Source organism: Dermacentor andersoni, chromosome 4, assembly GCF_023375885.2.
Source record: "Dermacentor andersoni chromosome 4, qqDerAnde1_hic_scaffold, whole genome shotgun sequence".
In the NCBI taxonomy this organism is placed as follows: domain Eukaryota; kingdom Metazoa; phylum Arthropoda; class Arachnida; order Ixodida; family Ixodidae; genus Dermacentor; species Dermacentor andersoni.
The window spans coordinates 182,225,522-182,248,636 of NC_092817.1; the positions used below are offsets into that span (position 1 = coordinate 182,225,522).

The 23,115-nt window shown below is 45.2% G+C and overlaps 1 protein-coding gene across 4 annotated transcripts in view; it reads left to right on the forward strand.

Moving 5' to 3' along the window:
• LOC126531900 (spartin-like) overlaps positions 1 to 23,115 on the forward strand; it is a 123,911-nt gene that overhangs the window by 23,931 nt on the left and 76,865 nt on the right. For 2 of the 4 annotated variants that reach the window (XM_055070675.2, XM_055070676.2), the window contains exons 4-7: positions 5,043 to 5,237; positions 11,275 to 11,427; positions 13,893 to 13,983; positions 14,713 to 14,892. In XM_055070675.2, the coding sequence (XP_054926650.1) occupies positions 5,043 to 5,237; positions 11,275 to 11,427; positions 13,893 to 13,983; positions 14,713 to 14,892 (619 nt within the window). Of the gene's footprint in view, positions 1 to 5,042; positions 5,238 to 11,274; positions 11,428 to 13,892; positions 13,984 to 14,712; positions 14,893 to 15,958; positions 16,068 to 23,115 lie in introns of those variants that run through there. The other 2 variants (XM_072287986.1, XM_055070677.2) reach the window with 2 other exon arrangements.

The window sequence follows — 23,115 nt, forward strand, 5'->3', positions numbered from 1 at the left end:
AAGACCAGGCAGACTCACTTGGAGAAAATTTTGAGAACGTGTCAAGTTCAACAAATTATTCGCAATCCTTCCTGAAATATAAACAAACAGAAGAATGCAAGCCACTCATCAGAAAATGTCGACAGAATGAGCCTTACAACCGTCCTTTTAGTATTGCCGAATTGAGAGCTGTCTTGAGCGCATGCAAGAGCTCCGCACCAGGATCTGATCGAATCATGTATGAAATGCTTAAAAACTTACACAATGATACGCAAGTTACACTACTCAGACTTTTCAACACTATCTGGGACGCAGGGTACCTTCCGATCGCATGGAAAGAAGCCATTGTGGTCCCTGCTTTGAAACAAGGCAAAGACCCTTCCTCAGTGGCAAGTTACCGCCCGATAGCCCTCACAAGTTGGATTTGTAAGGTGTTCGAAAAAATGATAAATCGGCGAACCATTCATTTCCTTGAACAGAGCAAAATGCTTGATCCCTATCAGTGCGGCTTCCGAGAAGGGCGCTCCACAACCGATCATCTCGTACGTGTTGAAGGAAATCTCGGGGATGCATTTATACATAAACAGTTCTTCTTATCGATATTTCTCGATATGGAAAAGGCGTACGATACAACGTGGCGTTACGGTATCTTAAGAGACTTGTTAGAAATGGGCATCCATGGTAATATGCTTAACCTAATAGAAAGCTATCTGTCCACTCGTACCTTCCGGGTAAAAGTCGGCGATGTACTTTCACGTCCTTTTACGCAAGAAACGGGTGTACCCCTAGGAGGCGTGCTCAGCTGCACGCTCTTTATTGTGAAGATGAACACGCTTCGTGCTTCATTACCGCCAACCATCTTTTACTCTGTCTACGTGGACCACATTCAAATAGCTTTCAAATCTTGTAACCTTGCAGTATGCGAGAGACAGGTACAGCATGGCCTGAACAAAGTGTCAATGTGGGCAGACAAAAATGGATTTAAGATCAATCCTAACAAAAGTTCTTGTGTTCTTTTTACAAGAAAGAGAGGTCTGATCCCAGGTCCTTGCTTAGAACTATGTGGTCAACAGATACCCGTAAACAAAGAACACAAATTTCTAGGCGTCATATTTTACTATAGACTCACTTTCGTCCCCCACATTAAACACCTTAAAGAAAAATGTCTGAAAACAATGAACCTAATGAAACTTCTATCCCAGACTACGTGGGGTAGTGACAGGAAGTGTCTAATGAATATCTGTAAGAGTCTCATTCGATCACGACTAGACTATGGTGCCGTGATCTATCATTATGCAGCCCCGAGCGCGCTAAAGATGCTAGATCCGGTCCACCATCTAGGAACCCGACTGGCCACTGGCGCTTTCAGAAAGAGTCCCATACAAAGTTTATATGTAGAATCAAATGAGTGGTCACTTCATCTGCAGAGAACATACATCAGCCAAACATATTTTCTGAAAGTCCACTCTAATCCTCAACATCCGTGTTTTAATACCGTTAACGAGAATACATATGCTACACTCTTTCCTAATCGTCCCTCCGTAAGACAGCCTTTTTGGCTGCGTGTGAGGGAGCTTAGCCATGAAATGCATGTCCCACTCCTCGAGCTTCGCCTAATGCATCCAGCCAAGCTGCTACCTCTTTTGGAGTGGCAGCTGATACAATGCGATAAATCCTTCATGCAAGTTACAAAACACGCTTCAGACATTGAAATCCAAATGCATTTCCGGGAACTCCAGCACAACCACTCCTGCACAGAGTTCTACACAGATGCATCGAAGTCACACGACGGGGTGTCCTATGCAGTCGTCGGTCCATCGTTCTCGGAATCCGACGTACTGCATCCGGAAACTAGTATCTTTACGGCTGAGGCCTACGCAATATTGTCGACCGTGAAGCATATAAGGAAATCAAAACTCAAAAAATCAGTTATTTTTACGGACTCCCTAAGTGTTGTGAAGGCTTTGATATCGTTCTGTAAGCACAAAAATCCTGTCATAATTGAACTCTATTCTGTCTTATGTAAAGCATATGTATCTAACCAGCATGTGATTATATGCTGGGTGCCTGGCCATAGGGGCATCCAGGGTAACGTTCTAGTGGACCAGATGGCCACATCAATTTCATTGCATGCAGTTAATCCTGCTGCTTCGGTCCCTGTCACAGACCTGAAGCCTTTCTTAAGAAGGAAACTGCGAAACCACTGGCAACGTATATGGGACGCAAAAATAAATAACTGCACGTGATAAAGCCACAGTTAGGTTCTTGGCCCTCCGTAACAAAATCACGGCGAACAGTTGTCCTATTCTGTCGCCTCAGAATAGGACAGACATTTGGCACGCGTAACTATTTACTCACTGAAAATGATCCTCCAACCTGCAGTAAATGCGGGGAGAGGCTGACCGTCCTCCACGTCCTCCTGGAGTGTCGGGAAGCCGAATATGAAAGAAACATTTTCCCTTAGCATACTGGCAGCACATCCCCCTTCATCCTGTTATGTTACTCGGCCCAAAACCTTTATTTGACACCAACGCAGTCCTAAGTTTTCTGAAAGATGTTGTCTTGCATGTTGTTAGCCCCACATGTTCGTAGCGGGTCCTCTCTTCAGAGGATGCCGCTGTGATAGCTTTTTCGTATAGCACATGCCTCTAGGCCCTTGTGTTTCAAGGGCTTTGGCGAGGCAGCAGTGCTCCAAATAATTTTACCATCCTATATTTTTCTATTTTGCACCATTCTTCTACGATGGATATTAATGTTCATAGTATTCGTCATTAGTCATCGCCATAATTTTATAGCACGTAGATTTTACGCACTTTACAGCGACAATTTTTAGGCCAGTTTACAGCCAAGTGACATCTCCATAATACATCGTCAACATCACCACTTGTCATGGCGCTCTTTGGCCAAACCTGGCCCTTGCGCCATAAAACACCACACATCATCATCAGCAGCAGCAGTCAGGCCGGATGTCTTCATCTTTTACTGGTTGATGACGGTCTCAGGCCTTAATGGTTGGCGCCCCTATTCCAGGGCACCACTGAGCGTGGCTGCTCGTCGGGCATCATCCACCAGCCTCCGTTGGAGGCTAGGGTCGCCGCTGGAGAGCATGCTCTCGCACTACTCCACGCTCGGATTTTCTGTTTTGTGGAATGCCTTATTCGTATTGCACTCCCATGTGATGTGATAAAGTGTGGGTATTGCACCACACCACGGGCATGTGTCCCTGTATGACTAGGGAACATTTTGCATAGTATATGCAAATTTGGAAAAGTTCCTGTCTGCAGCTTTCGCCAGTAAACTGCCTGTTGTTGAGTGACTGTATTGTGGGGCGGGAGGTATCTGATCTTCGTCCGTCTATGATAATTTAGTATGTAGAGTACATTGGGATCACTGTCGTGAAATCCTCAGGATCTCTGTTTAGGTCCGCTCGGTTTGTGTGCTCGCGAGAGATCCTATCAACCCTTTGGTTGCCCTCAATCTCAGTGTGCCCCGGTACCCAAAAGATGGTGTGGAGAGCTACCGCACAAATAGATCTATTATAATTCTAACACACTCCAAGGAAGCACGCCGAAACTACATTAACGGCAGAATCGGCCTAAAAGCACTCCAAATCTTCCTCCACGCTGGCCATCATAATAAACGGATTAGGCGTCTGTTGGAGATTCGCGGACGTCCGTCGGATGGCCCTTACATATTCGAAACATATATCCATAGGATGTCCGACGGATATCCGCGATTGCTCGGATTCTGACAAGCAAAAGATAGCCTAACATCAAATGCATCATTTTCACTATTTCTTTTATATGGAAATATTGCCAGCGAGCGGCAAAAACATGAACCTTTGAGCGGATGAATACCATTTTGCTTTTCATGTCGGCAAAGAAATTTCACTGGGTGCTTTCCATTGGTGCTTACAGATATGGAGACATCATTGGCCAGTCGGAACATGAAAACACCAAGTGGAAGTCAGCTTAAAGCGCCTTAGTGATCATGAAATGAATGTGCATAGTCTCAGCGACATTTTGCCTTGTTATTGTGAACAATGTTATGGTGGCCTTGGTCTTGGGTAATCACTGCACCGTATGTAAGCAAACACAATTTAGCTTACCTTTTGTAAGCCGTGATAATGATACACGCATACACATGGCACCATGTGACAGTGGCTGCTAGTAGCATGTGCACTTCATGTTGAAGCAGTGCTCTTGCCACGATCTGTACTTCATCAGCGCTATTGATGCTGCATTGTGTTTCTTGTGTGATTCTGTTCATGAACGCTTAATGACAAAGTGTTATTCACCAGAACTGTTCCTGACACCTGCCTCTGATACCTGGAAAACTCAACTTCAGGAAATTTGTGTTTTAACAAATATTTTCACTGCAAGTACTATATGTTTGTCTGTGTGTGTGTGTGTGTGTGCAAGTGCTTCTTGCATTAAAATTAGTTTAACTTAACAATAAGCTTTTGTTGATCCTGTACAGTCGTGAATATTGCACTGCCTGTTACCATGGGATCGTACCACAGCCCTATGAATTGCCTGTAAACCTTCGGTTTCAAACGCAAATGCTATTTGTGACTAGCCTTCGTTTATGGTAATGAGCGTTGCGGAAGGAAAAAGACTAGGAGGGATTATGAACTCAGGCAAGTAGTCTCAGCAAGACCTCCGATGTGTCCCCTCTTTCCCTTGAGGTCCTACTTGCATTTTGCCTCTTTGGAAATACGTGCTGCATGGTTGCTGTACCTTTCAGGGCATTGTTTAGTTCAAGGTAGCTTTTAGTGGCATCCTCGTCATGACTGGCCCTTACTACCTGCACTCTGCTCTACTATCCCCCATACTTTAAAAGCACTCTACATCTAGAAATTCTAGCGAAGATCTAGATCACGCTGAACACTGTGGTGTCCAGCTCTTTCTTTGTGCCTGTGTTTTTGCACTCATTGGCGGTGTTTTAGCACTACAGTACCAGAAAGCCCAAGCATGCATTCTGGGCTCTTTCAACACATTAGCAAACACCATGACTTATTCTTACTTCTGCACATCTGTTGCCCTCTTGTTCCCTTTCTCCAGGTTCAGAGGCTCTGTCCGATGGCTTGATCAAGGGTGCCGTGGTGACCGGTGAGGTTCTCAAAATGGGCGCAGCATGGCTCAAGCAGTACCTCAAGCCAGAAGAGCAGCCCGTGATAGTGGACCCCAGTGTGAAGCAAGGACTCGAGCTCTTGCGCACCGTCACGGGGTCCGTGCGCACTGTCACAGAATGCGTCGGTAAGTGGTTCCTGACCTCCGTAGGATGCTTGAAAGGGTCAGCTAGACAGCCGTTCAGAACATGAATCGAGATAGCACCGCTAATGGAACAATTGTCTCGTATTGACTGAAGGGGGCAGTTTTCGTCATTAAAGCAGGAGTTATATTTTTAATTCTTCTCACGAAATTGCATGGATGGATGGATGGATGGATGGATGGATGGATGTAGATGGGTGTTATGAGCGTCCCCTTTGGAACGGGGCGGTGGGTTGCGCCACCAAGCTCTTGCTATTATCCTGCCTAATGTTCTACCTAGGCATGAAAAAAAAAAAGAACCCACGATGAATTCCCCTAACCAAATTTTCTGACCCTCTATCGTGACCCGATCATGAACAGCAGGTTGCCATTATCCCTCAAGAGAAAAGTGCATAACAGCTTTGTCTTACCAGTACTCACCTACGGGGCAGAAACCTGGTGGCTTACGAAAAGGGTTCTACTTAAATTGAGGACGACGCAACGAGCTATGGAAAGAAGGATGGGTGTAACGTTTAGGGGGATAAGAAAGCAGATTGGATGAGGGAACAAAGGCGAGCTAATGACATCTTAGTTGAAATCAAGAGAAAGAAATGGGCATGGGTAGGGCATGTAATGATGAGGGAAGATAACCGATGGTCAATACGGGTTACGGACTGGATTCCAAGTGAAGGGAAGCGTAGCAGGGGGCGGCAGAAAGTTAGGTGGGCGGACGAGATTAAGTAATTAGCAGGGACAACATGGCCACAATTAGCATATGACCGGGGTAGTTGGAGAAGTATGGGAGTGGCCTTTGCCCTGCAGTGGGCGTAGCTAGGCTGATGATGATTATTGTGAACTTTCTGTTTGTACGTCTCCGTTTTTGTCATTTCTCTAATTTTCTTCCACCAATATTCCAATCGCCTCTTACTAATCTCTGTAGCTTATATGCTTACTTTTTCCCCCTGCTCTTGCTGAACCAAAGAGCTTCAAGGGGGCCAGTAGTCCCTATATCGACCTCTTGGCAGACATCTTCACATTCTAATAAAACACGCTCCATCATTTCCCAAGCTTTACAACAGCAAGCACATGCTTCGTCCTTCTTATACCTCGATTTATAGTAAGGTGCATGTTCTAAGGCATCCTGATCTCCCTTCAAAAAGGAATGAGCTTCCCTTTGACTTATCATAAATTGTTTCTTTCCTGATTACGTTTTTTCATTTTAAATAGTTACTCATGTCAGGTTTATTTTCCATTTCGGCCACACATGAGATTACTTCAGCCTGTAATGGTTGGGGTCGGGCATGAAATAGATGGTAGCTGGCCCATGCCGTCGTCCAACTTATCCACGCTGAGGACGTTGTTGAAGATAGACTTGTTTTCATCGAGAACGAGGAATATGGGATTTATTTACAGTATCTACATGAGAACGTTACAGTTCATCAGTCTAACATGACTGAAAGAGGAATGCACACTCAGCAGCAGCGCCACGGCTCCTTATAAACACTCCGTCCTCTCTAGATCCTTAGGTGAGGGAAAACGGCCGTTCGACCAAACGGAGCGTCCAAAGACATCGTAGCCGACCCGCATTTGAGCGGGAGGGTTTACGCACTCACTTTCGCACAGGTCGCACTGACCGCACCAAGGTGAGAGGTTTCTCGCAGAAACGGTGCTGCCCCAGCAGGCGCCTCTTTATCCCAGAGTCGACGCCGAAGATCGTGGCCGCCGCGTCTGTTCATTGACTGTGGCTTCAGCAACATGGGGCACCAGCATACAGCATCAGCCGAGCACGAAACTGGCTGGATGTGACTTTTCATGCGGAACAGATTGGAAGGAACTGGCTTGTAAATTGGCCGGCTAAGTCACCTGACCTTTCTCCACTCGATTTCTTTTTTGGGGTTATGTGAAAGATTGTGCTTACATGATCGAGACGGACGTCAGGTTAGTTCAAGGCAAGGATAACGGATGTGCCATAGAATTCCGGCGTTGGTCATCAAGAAAACCACTGAAGATGGGATGAAACGGACACAGTAATACGTAGCTGCAAAAGGAGACGTATTCGAACACGTCTTCTGGGCAGTAGCTGGTGTTCAACGAAGTTTACGAATTCATAGATGATAAGGACACATTGAAATCTTGTTATCTTTTTTGTGGAGACATCCTGATTGCCAATTCGGCTCATTTAGAAGTGTTATATTTACTTCCTTGAACGCATCGGTTTTGACTTTCCTCTACACGTTGGTCACTTCCCGGGATGTTTATTTCGCTTTTATTTTTTGACACGAAGCTGTTTTGGCAGCACGTATACACTTTCATGAAAACTAAAACCGTCACTTTAATTTGGCTTTGGTCCGAAGGAAGTTTCTGGTGCGAAATATAACCGCGCGCACTCTGTCGATGCGGTGCGAGTAAAGCCGGGATCTTGAAACATGCTATGCCTATTGGATTGCTTTTCGCGTTTCGTGCGTGGTCATAGCAGTGCTTCAGCCACGTTATCGAGGATTGATAACAAAAACCCCTTGATGACCCCGAGAGGGCAATCAAGGGGCTTTTATCAATGGGGTCAATCTGTCTTCGGAGACGGATAATGAGTGTGACGTAGAGGGTAAGGAACAGCTGCAAAGCCGCAAAACCTGCTGCTGTGGCTCCTTCAGTACCATTACCATGGTGATGCGCTGTCTCTTCGGGTTTGTGACAGGCAAGCAGTTGCTTTCAATCAACTTATTTGAGAGCGCTGCTTTATGATGTGGGCGGGAGCGCAGTCACGTGGTATTTTTCATATTTGGTGATTGTTTGCCAGTCGGAAAAAATTGTACGCATTTAGTACGTCGCTGAAAACACAGCAGTTAGATGTCATTTGGGGGTGCCTGGGGTTTCCTACAAATGCCTCAGTGACACTTTGATAATTAGGACAGTACTTGTCGAATTGGATAATTAATTGAAATTGTCGAATTAAACTTCAGGAACGAAAGAATTACTGGCGGCTACTCCACTGTACTCGAAAAAATACGCACTAGGTTTTCTTCGAGTAACGTAACTGCTCTTTTTTTGTCTTGGTACATGATAGTTGGGGCACCCTGCATAATTCACTCAGTAACCGAAATGAGGCCAAGCCGGGTTCACTCGAAATCAGAATCAACAGCAGTGCTTAGACTCGCACTCACAGAATAAGAAAAAAGACAGAGCGAGGCTGCAGTTTCGCCGGGAAGGCGAAGCAGTATTAGTGATAACAAAGTATACGGCAGTTAAACGAAGGAACATTACACAAACGAGAGACGCGAGATTCTTGGTGAGATCTTGGAAATTCTCACACAAGGCCGTCACTTCAGTGAACAACTCTTCGTGGTTACATGGCTTCCTCAAGAGCAAGCAATGTGTGTGTGTGTGTGTGTGTGTGTGTGTGTGTGTGTGTGTGTGTGTGTGTGTGTGTGTGTGTGTGTGTGTGTGTGTGTGTGTGTGTGTGTGTGTGTGTGTGTGTGTGTGTGTGTGTGTGTGTGTGTGTGTGTGTGTGTGTGTGTGTGTGTGTGTGTGTGTGTGTGTGTGTGTGTGTGTGTGTGTGTGTGTGTGTGTGTGTGTGTGTGTGTGTGTGTGTGTGTGTGTGTGTGTGTGTGTGTGTGTGTGTGTGTGTGTGTGTGTGTGTGTGTGTGTGTGTGTGTGTGTGTGTGTGTGTGTGTGTGTGTGTGTGTGTGTGTGTGTGTGTGTGTGTGTGTGTGTGTGTGTGTGTGTGTGTGTGTGTGTGTGTGTGTGTGTGTGTGTGTGTGTGTGTGTGTGTGTGTGTGTGTGTGTGTGTGTGTGTGTGTGTGTGTGTGTGTGTGTGTGTGTGTGTGTGTGTGTGTGTGTGTGTGTGTGTGTGTGTGTGTGTGTGTGTGTGTGTGTGTGTGTGTGTGTGTGTGTGTGTGTGTGTGTGTGTGTGTGTGTGTGTGTGTGTGTGTGTGTGTGTGTGTGTGTGTGTGTGTGTGTGTGTGTGTGTGTGTGTGTGTGTGTGTGTGTGTGTGTGTGTGTGTGTGTGTGTGTGTGTGTGTGTGTGTGTGTGTGTAATGAGATACCCATGTAAGTATGGTTGGGAATCAGGCATTTGCGGGCGAATGTTATGTGAGATTCCGTGACAGCCTCTTCCACGTGATCTTAGTTGCGCTACGTGGTTCTAATCGCAGAGATTGTTCGAAACTAGTTCATTTAATAAACATTTAAACGGGGCTTGTAAAAACAATATGATCAGATGTCACGTGACGCTATTTTCAGCCTGTTTTTATCAGTTTTAGAAAGCAACGGTTTGTTGCTGGATTCACCTTCGCTTCAGTGCATGTCAGCAAAGCTATCAAATAGCTGCGTTTTGCATTACCTGTTCATGGCAATATTATAATGTCCGAGTGAACTATTTCGATGATGTATCGCGCGGGAAAGCATTTTTGGTGTCACATGACAACGCCCTTCAAGAAGTCTGTTGAGTTATTTTTGGTCGGTGGAAGATTCAACAGTTTATTTTGAACTCCCTAAAACACACCCGAAAATGCATGTTTACTTCGCATGAAATTGACTGGCATTAGGGTTCAAATACGTGGCGCCTAGCTTAAATTATTGGGCACTGGGATGAAATGTGTGGCACCTGGATTAAATTGACTGGTGCGACGCCCGGACTTTGCGCGTCGTTGGGCGAGTGACTGAATTCCGTAGTATGCCGCGTCGCAAGACTTGATACGCTAGAAGATAATCTGTGCTGGAGAATATTACTTGTTTATGTGTAAGAGAATAGTGTGAATTATATGTGCGCCCGTGGCAACCCGTCCCATTACCGCCTTCGAGTCTTTTCTCACCGCACCACGCGTCAACAAACGGGACGGTCCACGTGATTACTTTACAGGGTAATTTCCCCCTGCTGGAACCGAAGTGGCTGCTCGACTTGGGCAGAACCACTGCCACTCGGCAAGCCTGCTTTTACCTTTGAATAAAACGCAGTCGACTTCCCATCCTCAAGCTGTCAAAACGTGTGTTCCCGATTGTCTGCGCTAAACCGAGCTCCCAACAGGCGCATTATTATTAATGCGCGAGGATGCAGCGCTCGCGCCATTTCATTAGCGTGTTGGGCGGCTGTGTGTATTCGAGTTGTGGACATGAGTTTAGCAGATGAAATGCTTCAACAAATTAAACGTTTAGGAGATGAAACGGACAACGATGGTAAGGACAGCATGAGGGGGGGGGAACGAACTCTTCACTGAGACGCATAATTGCCTGTGAATATTGGATTAAATATCTTCTAATGCATTAATAAAAATATCGAGCAACAAGTTGAAGAAAGAAGCTTGCACCTTACTATAATACACATAATTAATGACATTTTTTAGAACTAATTCATACAGTATATTGTTTCGTCAACAGCATTTCCTGCTACTAGATGGCACCAGCTAACCAGAAAACTGTTTTATTGTGAGCGCAGTTGGGTGCAAACACAGTGGAAGTCTTGCTTCCCTGGGTTTCAAAAATGGCAGTGCAGAGTTAGGTGGTTGCAGTGATGATGGCCATGTTTTCGAGTGCCGGGATGTTGGGCGGTTTTGTTGTTTCTCCACTTCAAGTAAACAATTAGACCCGGTGTGCTCTAGTGAGTTGTGTTCAGAGCTTCGACGTAGTACTGGCACTTGTGAGAGAGTCTGAGCCTCAGGCGGCATCTCTTGCTCCCTTGTGTGCACGTGACGCTGCAGAAATGCTTTGCCATAGGTTCCTCTGCTACTTCCTTTACTTGCGCATTGCATGGTGGGTAATAGAAGCACACCTGACTTATGTTGTGAGACCATGACAAAATTTATATAGACTGTTTCGTTGGCCATGCTTATGTGGAGCACAAAAGCATGAAAATATTGACTGTAATGAACAGAATCCTATAACGCATGAACTGCTGATACTATTGTAATAATTAAAACTGTTTGCAATATTCGGCCACAAAGAAGTTCCGGAAATTCTTCTGGTAACATTATGCAGGAGTGTTTCTATGTACCTGTTGTTTTCAAGTTCATGTAAACTGAAAAACCAAGCGCGTTTGGCTTTACTGCAGCCGACAAGGTGGGTGAGCTGGCGGTGACAGTGGCACAGATGGTGGCCACGAATGTGCCCCGTGACACCTGCGTGGCTGGCACACCAGAAGTGCCTTCTACAAGCATGGACAAAGTGCAGAGCGCAATCACCATTGCCAGGGGAGGTATACAAGGCAAGTTTCAGAGAACGTTAACCCAGCCCTGTGCACTCGATGTTCAAATTTTTCCTCCTTACAAAAGTGTGGGCAATGATTGTGATGTTTGGCCACAGCTGAATCAATCAAAAGTACAAATTATTAGCCTGGCATCAAATTGGCAGGAGTTGCCCACAGTCTGCAGTGAATGTGCCTTACCCGTGCTAATAACGTAGTAGCAAAATTTTGCAGGTTTGTGTGAAAGTAGCAGCAAAGCTAATCGATGGTGCCATGGGTAAATGATTCAATGGGGTTTATGTTTGCTTATTAAGCTGATTGCAGTGTGTCTACCAACCGAGAGTCCTCAGAGATTTTGAATAGACTGGTAATACTCGGACAAAACTCGGGGAATTCGTGCTTCTATCAGGGAAAATTAGCTGTAATTTTATTGAGAGGGAACGAAAGTCGCAGTAATGCTGGCTCGAGTGACAGAGGATTCGTAGCAAGTCGTCTTTGACGCCGTGTCGTCAGCTGGAGGAGTTGCCAGTGTACAGTTTCCGGACGTTGGATAATTCGGACGGCTTCGTGGCACCACCACGTACCCCATAGAGTCAATGTATAGGAAGGTCTGAAATTCGGAACGCAAGAACCCTTCGCCATCGGATTTTCCGGACGTTCTGCCGTGATATCAAGTCCGAAACGGCGTTAATTAAGGCCACCATCGCCGCCATTTTGATAACCTCCCCGCTTCGATCCGGCGCTCTCGCTCGCAGATCCGCTGGCAGCCGTTGCTACCAGCACGGCAACGCTAGTCCTAGCTGCTTCTACTTTCACTTTTAAGCTTCTTGCGGTTGGGCGCCATGTTTTTCATTAAAAGAACTCGCCGCTGTCAGCAATGACACCGACTCCGCCTTTGTAGTCCTCGCGATTGGCTTCGAAGCTCGGAAAGCACGGCGTGTTGCGAAGTAACGGTTTCCAAAAGTCATATTCGTCCTAATACAGCAATTTTACATGGCCAAGCTTATGTTAAAGTATTATGGTGAAGCATAACAAGCGTAGGAAGGAGCAGTCGTCACGGCACACAATATGTATACCTTAATTATACACGCGTGCACCCGCCCTCTGCTGTCACAGAACGAGCACCGATATGCCTAATAAGTGTACTGGCAGGCCTTCAGAACTTTTTCGGATATGCCTGTGGCGATTTGAGCCTTTTAGGGCAGTGAAAATTATACATTCATTTTTTTTTTCGTACTGCTCGATTTTTGCGCATTTTGTGGTTCCCAGGGAGTCCGAAAAATCGCACTTTACTGCGCAACTTACCAAGAGGATGCCTTAAATTGTCTGTGGGGCGAACTCGCGGCGGAAGGATGGTGAGAACAGAAGGGGCCTACCCGTTGAGGAATGAACGGGAAAGGAAGCGTGCCGCCGCTTCTTTGAGTGAGCTTGAGCTGAAAAACAGTGCTTGCTGACGCCGAGATACAGGTGTCCCTCATACAAACCAAAATAAACCCTTTAAAGCAATATACTCAAAGCTGAGGCGTTGTGCGGGAGCCTAGAGTACGTCGGGGCAGTTGAGGTTGACTTACCAGCTGTTGAGAAAGAATCTCACTTGTGACAACGTTCGGGTCTCATACCACTGAGCTTGCTATCAGTTGATAGAAATATACGATATTCGAAACTATTTGAATTTGTACGCATCTTTTCATTCGTATGAGAATGTTCAACTCGATTTGTAATGGCTTTTATCGTTTTTTCGAAGATACTCCTTGCACATTTTCTAGCCCTTCTGTTCTTTTTGAATAAAATAAACACTGCTCCTTGCTATTCAAATTTGATTAAGTCGTTTTTTTAGTTTTTTGAGATGTTTACTAGTCAGTGACAGCATCGGGCGACATGGTGGCAGCCCGTCTTGACATAAAACGAAGTTCTGTGTCACTCAGGGAAAACCTGGAAAACTCGGGGAATTTGGAAATGTCAAGTTGGTAGACCCCCTATGATTGATTGGTTGAGTGATTGGTTCATAACATTTAATGTCCCTAAGTAGCCCTGTGGCTATGAGAGGCAGTGAAGTGGAGGGTTTTGGAATAATTTTGAGCCCATGGGAATCTGCAACGTGCGCCTGACTTGAAGTACACGAATATTCTTGCATTTCATCGCCATCAACATTGCTACTGCCATGGCCAGGCATCGAAACCGCGACCTTGTGCCAGGCGATCGATTGCTTAAGCTCATAATTCAAGCACCCACTGCGGCGACTCAGTGTCTGTGGTGCTGAGCTGCTCAACACAAGGCCGCGGGTTCCACTCGTTGCTGCATTCCGATGGGTGTAGATGAGAAAACACTTGTGTACCTAAATACAGGTGTGTACGTGTTAAAGCATGAAGCTTTGGGACATTAAACCTCCCCAATAAATCACTTGCCATGTCAATCAATTGCTTGCAAATGAGGGGAGTTCAGAGTGTAATTGCGTTCCATCTTTCGTTGTTGTTACTCGTGTCCAGGTTTGTCCACTGTGTATGTTGGCTTGGAAAATGCAGCCAAGATCTTGGCTACCAGCCTTGCCAATGAGACAGTTGAGGTTATTGGCCACAAGTAAGGGTGAATTCTTCAACGTTACTTAAATGTTAAATTTGCATCACAAGCCCTTCCTACTCTAACATGTACAATACACAGCACATCATCTTCACTATTAGAAATATCTATTTGTGTAAGAGTGTGACAGTTGCTTTATATGACGTAGTTATGAGTTCCTATTGATGAGAAAATTAGCCATCTAATCAATGAGCAGATAACCATCATTTTCAAGGCCCAGGCCCTGGAATTAGCAACGGCGTTCAACGGTGATCACTGTTCTGAAAGTTGGGAGAATTGCAAAAAGCTGGCATGTTTATTCATGTATGTAAATTTATGTACAGTGCAATACAGTCTTATTATTGAACCTGCAGTCTGCTATTTAGTGCTACAATATAACTGCCTTGTATCAAGATAAATGTAGAATTGCTCAGGAAACAGAAGTGAACATATGTTGTGCCTACAAGGTTGCATCATTCACTGATGAAGCCCCCAGCTATGAACACGTCCCAATTTGCTAAAATATTAGCTCGGGACAATAACGTAGTGCACGTGATAAACTTAACCAAGACAAGGTTCGGGTTTCATGCAAGCATAGTGATTTTTATTTGTTTCTTTCCGGAACTGTCTCGATGGTTCGTTGTTCTACTTCAGAGCATTAGCTTGCGCGATGTTTACTTTATTTAGATTAGTTATTACTTTCACTTGCCATTTCTAGGGTCTAAATGCTGTGCACCGGTTTCTCCTCAGGTACGGAGCAGACGCTGCACAAGTGGTGGACAATGCTATGAACTCCGTCACCAATGTCACGATGGCCACAACCGCAGTCCGTGGTTTAGGGTTAAAACGGATTGCGAAACGCACTGCAAAAGAGACAGGAAAAGCAATTCTTCAGGAATATGAGCAGCCTGGAGGCGCAAGAAAATTTTCGTGAGTGCAGCCATAGGAAAAAAAAGAAATGCAGAAGTCTTGGAAAGCGTTATTGTTTTTCATATACCTGTTTCGTCACAACTCCCAAGAAGGAAAAAAAAAATGCAGCTGTTGCAGAAGTTCTCGCAATGTTTTTGTTTTAAGTTAGCTGCACAGGAAATTTCATTTGGCCTGTAGTTCCTGTTTAAGTTCCTTGAGAACCATACATGAAATGTCTATGTAGTGCATTAGAGTATTGTTCCGCTAATTTTTCTTGTGGCTGTTAAAGCTTAATGTTAAAGCTTAATTTGTGATGTGCCTTTTGAGTAATGCTTTGTTGTTGCTTCACTTCTCCCCTTCGCTCAAACAAAAGGCATCTCGGGAAGTACAAAGTATTTCGGAGGATGACCAAATGGGTCTTTAGCTCATCCACTAACTCGCTCCTGGGGTAAACTGGTGCTTCCATAAAACGTGATGCTCTTCAGATATGGAGAGATATGTGTATATTGTATATGGCTAATATCAATGTATAATTCAAACGAAATGACAGAGCGTGCTGTTTTACATATGTATTTTTTAAACTAAACGTTATTCGAACATGGTCGCCTGCCCACCTCTTGCCACTCTTACAGCGTTGCATGTGTGATATCAATTTTATGATGTCGAGAGGCAATACGGCGGTAACACTTTTTGGGTAGGTGTTGCTTCAGCGGAGAAAGAGCTTCGTGGAAAGGTTGAGTCCTATGTGTCCCTTTTGTGCACGTTAGGCATGCCTGTCGACATTGACATCAATCTCGGCGATTTCTATGTGAATTTTCTCGGTGACCAGGACTTGGTAATGAAGCTTGGTTTGATTCTGCAGAAGCCTTTTGTGTTCGTGGTATTGGCGCAGGTATATTAACACCAGATTCTATGGAAATACGGAAATGCTACTTTCACTAATTTTGTTCCCGGCGCAATCAACCTTCGTAACGATCACTGGCCTTCGGTCATAGTGACGTGCTCTGCCGTGACTCTCACCTTTTCCAATAAAGGTCGTTCTGCGCAGTTTCTCGAAGTTGTGCTTGATCCTTCTGTTTTGCTGCAGGCAAAATATTTGTCACAAGTCGTTGTTATCGGAGCCCGGGTCGTCGCAAGACCATTTGCTCGTGCTTAGCGGCAGGAATATGCCGTTGAGCTGATCAACTGCGTATAGCTTGGCTATTTTCGTGAGCTCTCACTTTATAGTGTGTATTACTAGTGACAGTTGTTCACAGGAAGCCAAGCTGCTGCGAGAAATGCTAGTGCTGGTAGGGGCGACAGTACCCAGAGCGCGGCCGCTACTGTCAAGCTGGGCATGAGCGTACAGGTACGTATCTACCACCCACTTTGCGCTGCCCGCGTCTTCCCTCTCAGACGAGGGCACAGATCTTTTAGAGGGTTCCAGGTTCCATGCTATCTGGGAGGTGGTCCAATGGCTGTTAGTAGTGGCGACCGTGGCGTGCGTTGTGTGCCGGTTCGACTGTTTTTCGTATTGAAGAGCAATACATTTTGTGAAGAGACACAGGCAGTGGTTGCTGTGCCTCATCCCAGGAAGGAGGACGAGACGAGAAAACGTTCGAAGAATTTCTAGCCGGACTGATCAAACTCCGAAGTGTACATATTGGATTGTATATATCAGGCTCTATAGTGCTACAATTTTAGCGTGAGGAGGGCCTGCACACTTTCGTTTAGGTGCCCTTGCCTGCCATATGGCAACTTCTTCGAATATATATGTATATACACACACAGTGAAGTAGACGCGCGTATGAAGCGGTTTATTGACATTTCGGCCGTGGTTCGGCCTTCACGATGATGAAGGCCGGATGAAGGCCGGACCCCGGCCGACACGTCAATAAACCGCTGCATACGCGCGTCTACTTCACTGTGAATATACCTATACCCGGACCCAGAATCGCTTTCTTCTGATATATATATATATATATATATATATATATATATATATATATATATATATATATATATATATATATATATATATATATATATATATATATATATATATATATATATATATATATATATATATATATATATATAATTGTTGTTTGTTAATAATGCTTCTGCAAGGGCTAGTTATTTTGACGACTGGCTACACGTGCTGCTAGTGACAAAATGAAGGATTGGCTAGGAACATTAAGAAACACCATCAAGGTGAAACGTCAACTCGCAACTAGTTTAATTTTCTTGTTGGCATTCGCCTTATGTACACATCTAAAAAGCACATGTAACGGAAGACACGTGACACAATGCTGCTGCTCGTTCCTAACCAGTCATTCGCCTTGCCTCAACCAGCATGTGTAGCTATAGTTGTATGTGCAGTTTGAAGTTTTACATTTCGTGATTTCCTAATGTTCCCTCATTTCTCAAACCTCTTGTAACAGTAATGATCGTTGTCAAATACGTACATACTCTAAAGGTTCCCCCCCCCCCCCATTTCTGCAGGTGCTAGCGCACCTAGGTGTGGAATCGCTCTTGCTGCTGTTAGCAGATTAATGAAACCTGTCGTGTGGTAACCAACCAGTCTGCGTGCTGCTGCGGTAGTGACCTATGAAGAACTGTTGTCCGTCATTCAATGAGCGCACTCAATGACATGCACATTTTTGCCATGAGTCTGTTCATATCGCTTTTGCAATAATGTGCCGACACTGAACGATTATGTTGGACAAGTACAGTGGCGTACCAACTATTTCTAGAGGAGGGGGGGGGGGGCAAACCGCATATATATATATATATATATATATATATATATATATTTGTGTGTGTGTGTGTAGACATATCTGGTTTATTCCCACGAAGGCCGTGCCACCGCCGAAACGTTATACCATTAAACATGCAAATTTCGTAACTGTGCCCCTTCGGTTCTTGAACTACCTATGGTTCACTGGCTAACCGTGGCTAACCGTGGTTAACTTTCAGCCGATTTTAATCACAGAATAGAATTTGCGAACGTTAGTGCTTGCAGCATTACTCCTTTTCTGATTCCACGTACCATCTCACATCTGTTGCGGCCCCAAAGTGTTCCGTGTTTCATTGTTGCTGCATTCCGCTTCCCTTTTGGGTTATCTTGGTGGGTGCTTGAGCAAGTCTTTCTTTCGCTCGTGTATACGCCGATGTGTTTATATCTCCTTACTATGGGTATGACTGGCTCTTGAAATGACACAACGTAAATACTCGTCTGTTTCTTAATGATGATAATTCCCTATTTCTCTGTGCGAAACCTAAGCCTAGATTTGTCGCTGCGTGGCCGCACATATTCGCAAGTGTCTGTAGATCTCTTGCATTGACCGCTAGTAGCGCTGTGTCGTGCGCATATATCAGTCTTGGGGCATTTTGTTCCACCATTTCTCGTTACTAGTGTACGATAAAGCAAAAGCTAATTCACTGTTTCCCAGTCGTCTTCGTACGCGCGTATGACTTCGATGCGTAATATAAAGCGTGAGCAACAACGGAGATAGACGACATCCTTGCTTCATACCTTGGTGAATTTCCGCCACTTCACTGCATTTGCTACCTTCCCGTACAATTTGTACTCCACTGTCTTTATATATCTCCCTCAGCAGCTTCACCAAATCGTCACCTTTGCCTCTGTGCTTAATAACATCCCATAACAATTCTGTCTACGTTTCCGTAGGCTTCCTCAATATTTAGAAATGCCATCCCTAAAGGTCTATTCTAATATGCTGAAATATCTATGCACTCAGTTGGTACAAACCTGTCCTCTATGCGCCTGCCTAGTCTGAACGAAGTAGTTCCCCCCAGCACACGATTTTTTCTCGACCAACTTCGACTGTTCTAATGTTTTGGCTTGCATTGTCATTCTGTAAATCAACCAACGTTACTGTAGCTTGCCTGTAAGAGCTTGTCCTGTTGTTATCACCTTTGCCTCTGTAGACGAGGTTAATCTTGCTTTCACGCGATCCAACGAGAATTCGTTTTAATCATTTGTTCTGTGGCATTAGTCAGCAGTGTCTTGCTATTTGGTCCTAGTTTTTCGATTAACTGTATCGCAATTTCATCGGGTCCTGCGGCCGCGTTGCGAGATATTTTTTTTTTTTGCTTTCTTGAGTAAAGGTTTTATGCCAAGTTTGAATCTCAGGCTTCTCTGTTGTTGCTGGATTTGTCTGAACCGGAACTAGACGGTCCTTTGTACCAAATTATCCCTAATAGTGTCTCTAATGCGCCGCAGCGCATCGTCGAAGACGTAACTGTCTTAATCTCTCCGACCACCAGCCTCCCACCACTAAAATAGGCGGAAGAGCAAAAAAAAAAAAAAAAAATAAATAAATACAAGCTGTTCGCTTTGAAACGAGCGAAAGAGTCTCTAACTGCGCGAGCGCTCGCGTGGATCGCTTACGCCATGCTGCTTGCTGCTATCCTGCCGGAGCCGCCTACCATAGTTGCCAATGGGGGAGGGCGGCGGGAGAAGAGGGCCCTCCTTGCAGAGCGCAAACCTTCAGACGCCAAAGAGCCCAAGCGCGACAACCGGCGCCTCCGCGCAATTCCTTCTCTCCGTCTCACCGTCTCTCTCCCTTCTTTCTCTTCCCCTTCTCCCATCCCCCAGTGTAGGGTAGCCAACCAGACTATTGACTGGTTAACATCCCTGCCTCCCTGTATTCTTCTCTCTCTCTCCGCCAAAGGGGAACCGAACGAGAGGAGCACAGCCGGAAGTAGCCTAGTAGAAGCTCGGAGATGAACTTATGGGTCTGGAGTTTACTATGATGGCATTGAAAAAAGAAATGTTTGCCTACACAATGTCCCATGATTTTAAGGAATCATTAGTCGAAAGCAATCCGAATATAAAACCAAACTTAATTACATTTGGATATGAAATTAGAAATTTGCGTATGTAAAATGAACGAGACCACGCGACAGGGACGAACCAAAGCATGAACGGAAATTCTGAGGCAGTTCCTTGCGGAAACATCGTAAATACCGTAAAGCAGAGAACAGTGGCAAAATGAGAAATGTATTGTACCAGTGGCTATCCTTGGGGAGGGCGACTCACGCTCCCCGGAACGTTTGACGTCGCAACCGGCACGTAGGAGTGCTTTCACTGTCCGTCACAAATAAAGGCCAAGGAAGCACAATGGTGTACGATTCTCTTTTATACAGAAGCAACGCTGTGTGACTGTTGACTGACAGTGTCTACTTTCGTAAAGAAAGTGACGTACAAGAGCTTAAATGCACGGTGAAAGCACGCTGCTACGTAGCAGCTGCGCAACTATGTAAAGAACATGTGCCCTGTTTCGCTCTAACATTTTCTAATTCAACGATGCATAGTCCTTTTGTCTTTACATTCAGAACAGTTATAGGCGCATGGCAGGATAAGGTCAAGCACTCGTATGGTATTTCAATAAAGGTGGGTGGCAATGTCCGACTTTTAATTTAGATGCCTTATTTCGCATTCTATACTGACATGCTTAATAGGTAGATCAGGAAAAATGCGATCACTAATGAAAGAGGTGAAGTGGTCTCGGCGCAAAGGTACCTCTGTGGCGGCGTTTTCATTAGCAATGGCTGCGTAATATCTGCATCACCGGTGTTGTCGCTTGTCTAGGGCGTCCGTTGAATTACATTGTTCGCTTAGCGATACTGAAGTACCGTTACTTGGGTAGAAAGACATGTTACCTGTACGTTGGGGGGACAAAAAGAATAAAAGTGCCGGATAGTCGATAATATGCTTATTTTAGAAAATAAGTACCCTTTCGACACTTTTCCACTCAATAATCATGCTGTGCGCAAAAGCCCCACACTTGTCGCTAAAAAGGATGAACCCCGAAAGGCGGCATAACTAGGTAACATAAAATAGAAGCAAATCTTGCAAGTTTCACACTTTCCTTTGCAGTATCAACAGTTTTCACACTTTTCTAATGGCTTCCTCTAACACGTATAATTTTGATTTCTTGTGCATATTTAGTCTTTCCTGGAACACTGCCAACCATTGGCGAGAAAACTAGACTATGTGTAAATATATAACTATTTAGATGACCCCCTATGCACATCTTGTAGGAATAACTAAGTAACTGCTTCAGCTAGATTGGGTTGTATATTTCAAAAAACTACTTTATGCATGTCTTGCACTTGCTCAATTGAACCTAGTCACTGATTATGGTGTGTATACTCAGCGTGTATTCAGAAACCAGCGTCAGTGCCCAGCTTGCACAGTATGTGATATGAACAATATATATGAATAGTAATATAAATATCGGCCAGATCGGGCTGATACTGACATTATGATGGCATATCACAAACCAGTGAATCAGTGAAGTAATGTTCCTATCGCTGCCATGAGAGAGCTCATTATGCAACGCGGCTTGCAATAAAGAGGTTTCTTATCCGTTGCTCTGCCAATGTTGACAAAAATGGCACGTGGTAGTACACATCGCGTAGTCCAGTGTCTCCCAAACTTGTCAAGTACGTCACCCCTTTTAGTAGTATCAAACTTACCATGACCTGTGTACCTTACCATACGTAGCTACTGGATCACGGTGAGTCGGATGTGCCTTGGAGCGTCTAACAGGAGCTCGGGAGCATCAGAATGGACGCTGGTATGATGTAATATCCCATCGCGCACGGTGAACATACACAGGGGAGGGTCAATGGGCGCTGAGCTTAGGCGGTCCATCAGGTTGCGAATGACAGGATCGCAGCGTTATTCGTCACCGATATGAAGCCAGCCAGAGATAGACAGACTGTAAATATCCGAGTCAGCATTTGCGACGTCCGTGAATCCACAGGATGACCGGCAGTCAGAGCATTGATAGAGGCGTCTTGATTTATACATGATGGAGAAGGTGTATTCTTGCAGACACAATGCCCAACGAGTGACGCGTCCTGCTGGGTCCCGTAAGGGGGAGAGCGAACAGAGGACTTGGGGATCAGTTACCATGTAGAAACTGCCACAGAACAAGAACGGTCGAAATTTCGCAAGCGCCCTTACGAGCGCAAGGTATTCAGACTTAGTGATGGAGTAATTTCGTTCAGGCACAGAAAGAACGCGGTTAGCGTAAGCGATGACGCAGTTTCGACCGCGTTGGCGCTGGGCGAGAATGGCGCCGATGCCATGACCACTCGTGTCTCTGCGGACCTAATTGGGAGCCGAGGGGTCGCATAGAGACAGAATCAGCGAAGTCGTAAGCTGCTCATTAAGGGTAGAGTAGGCTTTGAATTGCTGTGGTCTTTAAGAAAAAAGGGATGCTTATTGAGAAGGTCGGTGGGCGGACGAGTGATACCAGCAAATGTTCTGACAAAGCGACATAAACATGAGCATAATCCTATAATACTTCAGACATCTTTTGCTGAACATAGAACAGAAAACTGCGCATCTGCGCGAACTTTCTCCGGATCAGTTTGTACTCCTTCAGCGTTTATGATTTGTCCGAGCACAGTAGCTTTGCGGGGGCCAAAACGACATTTGCAATAGTTCAGCTGAAGGCTAACACTGTGAAAGACACTGTGAAAGGTAGGGAAGCGTGGATGGTGACTTCAAAGTTCGGCGAGAACACAATGACATCGTATCGTAAAGATAACAAAGATATGTTGATTAGTTCAAGTAGCGCAGAAAAGAGTGCATCATGCGCTGGAACGTACCTTGGGCCGTGCATGAAACAAATGGCACGATTTTGGATTGCTGAAAACCTTCTGGTGTTAGCAAAATTGTTTTCTCACAGTCCATCTCATCTACACCAATCCGCGAATAACCCGAATGGAGGTCAATGGACGAAGAATATTGTGATCCGTGAATACAATCAAGGCCGTCACCTATGCGAGGCAGTGGTCAGCACCAGGCGACACCTTCTTTTGTTGTCCTGTTAAGGTGGTGGTAGTAGACGCAGAAGTGCCAAGAGTTCTCATTTTCCTTTACTAAGACAACCGGGTATTTCTACGGATTATTCGAAGGCTGAATAATATCCTTGCCCATCATCCGGTTCACCACTTTCTGCACAATGCCCCGCGCCGCCGCGGATACGTAATGAGGTCGCCTGCGAATGGGGCTGGCATCACCAGTGTTGATGAAATGGGTGACCACAGATGTCCGAGAGTATGGTTGTTGAAATAAAAATATATCTGTAAGAAGAGAGAAGGGTGACGAAGGGCTTCTGTTTGCTCACACCGGAGATCTGAAGCAATCATGTTACAAATGTCGACAGCAGGCGAAAAAGAGGAAGGCAGGGGCCTGCAGGTGCTGGGCAGGGCTGCTTC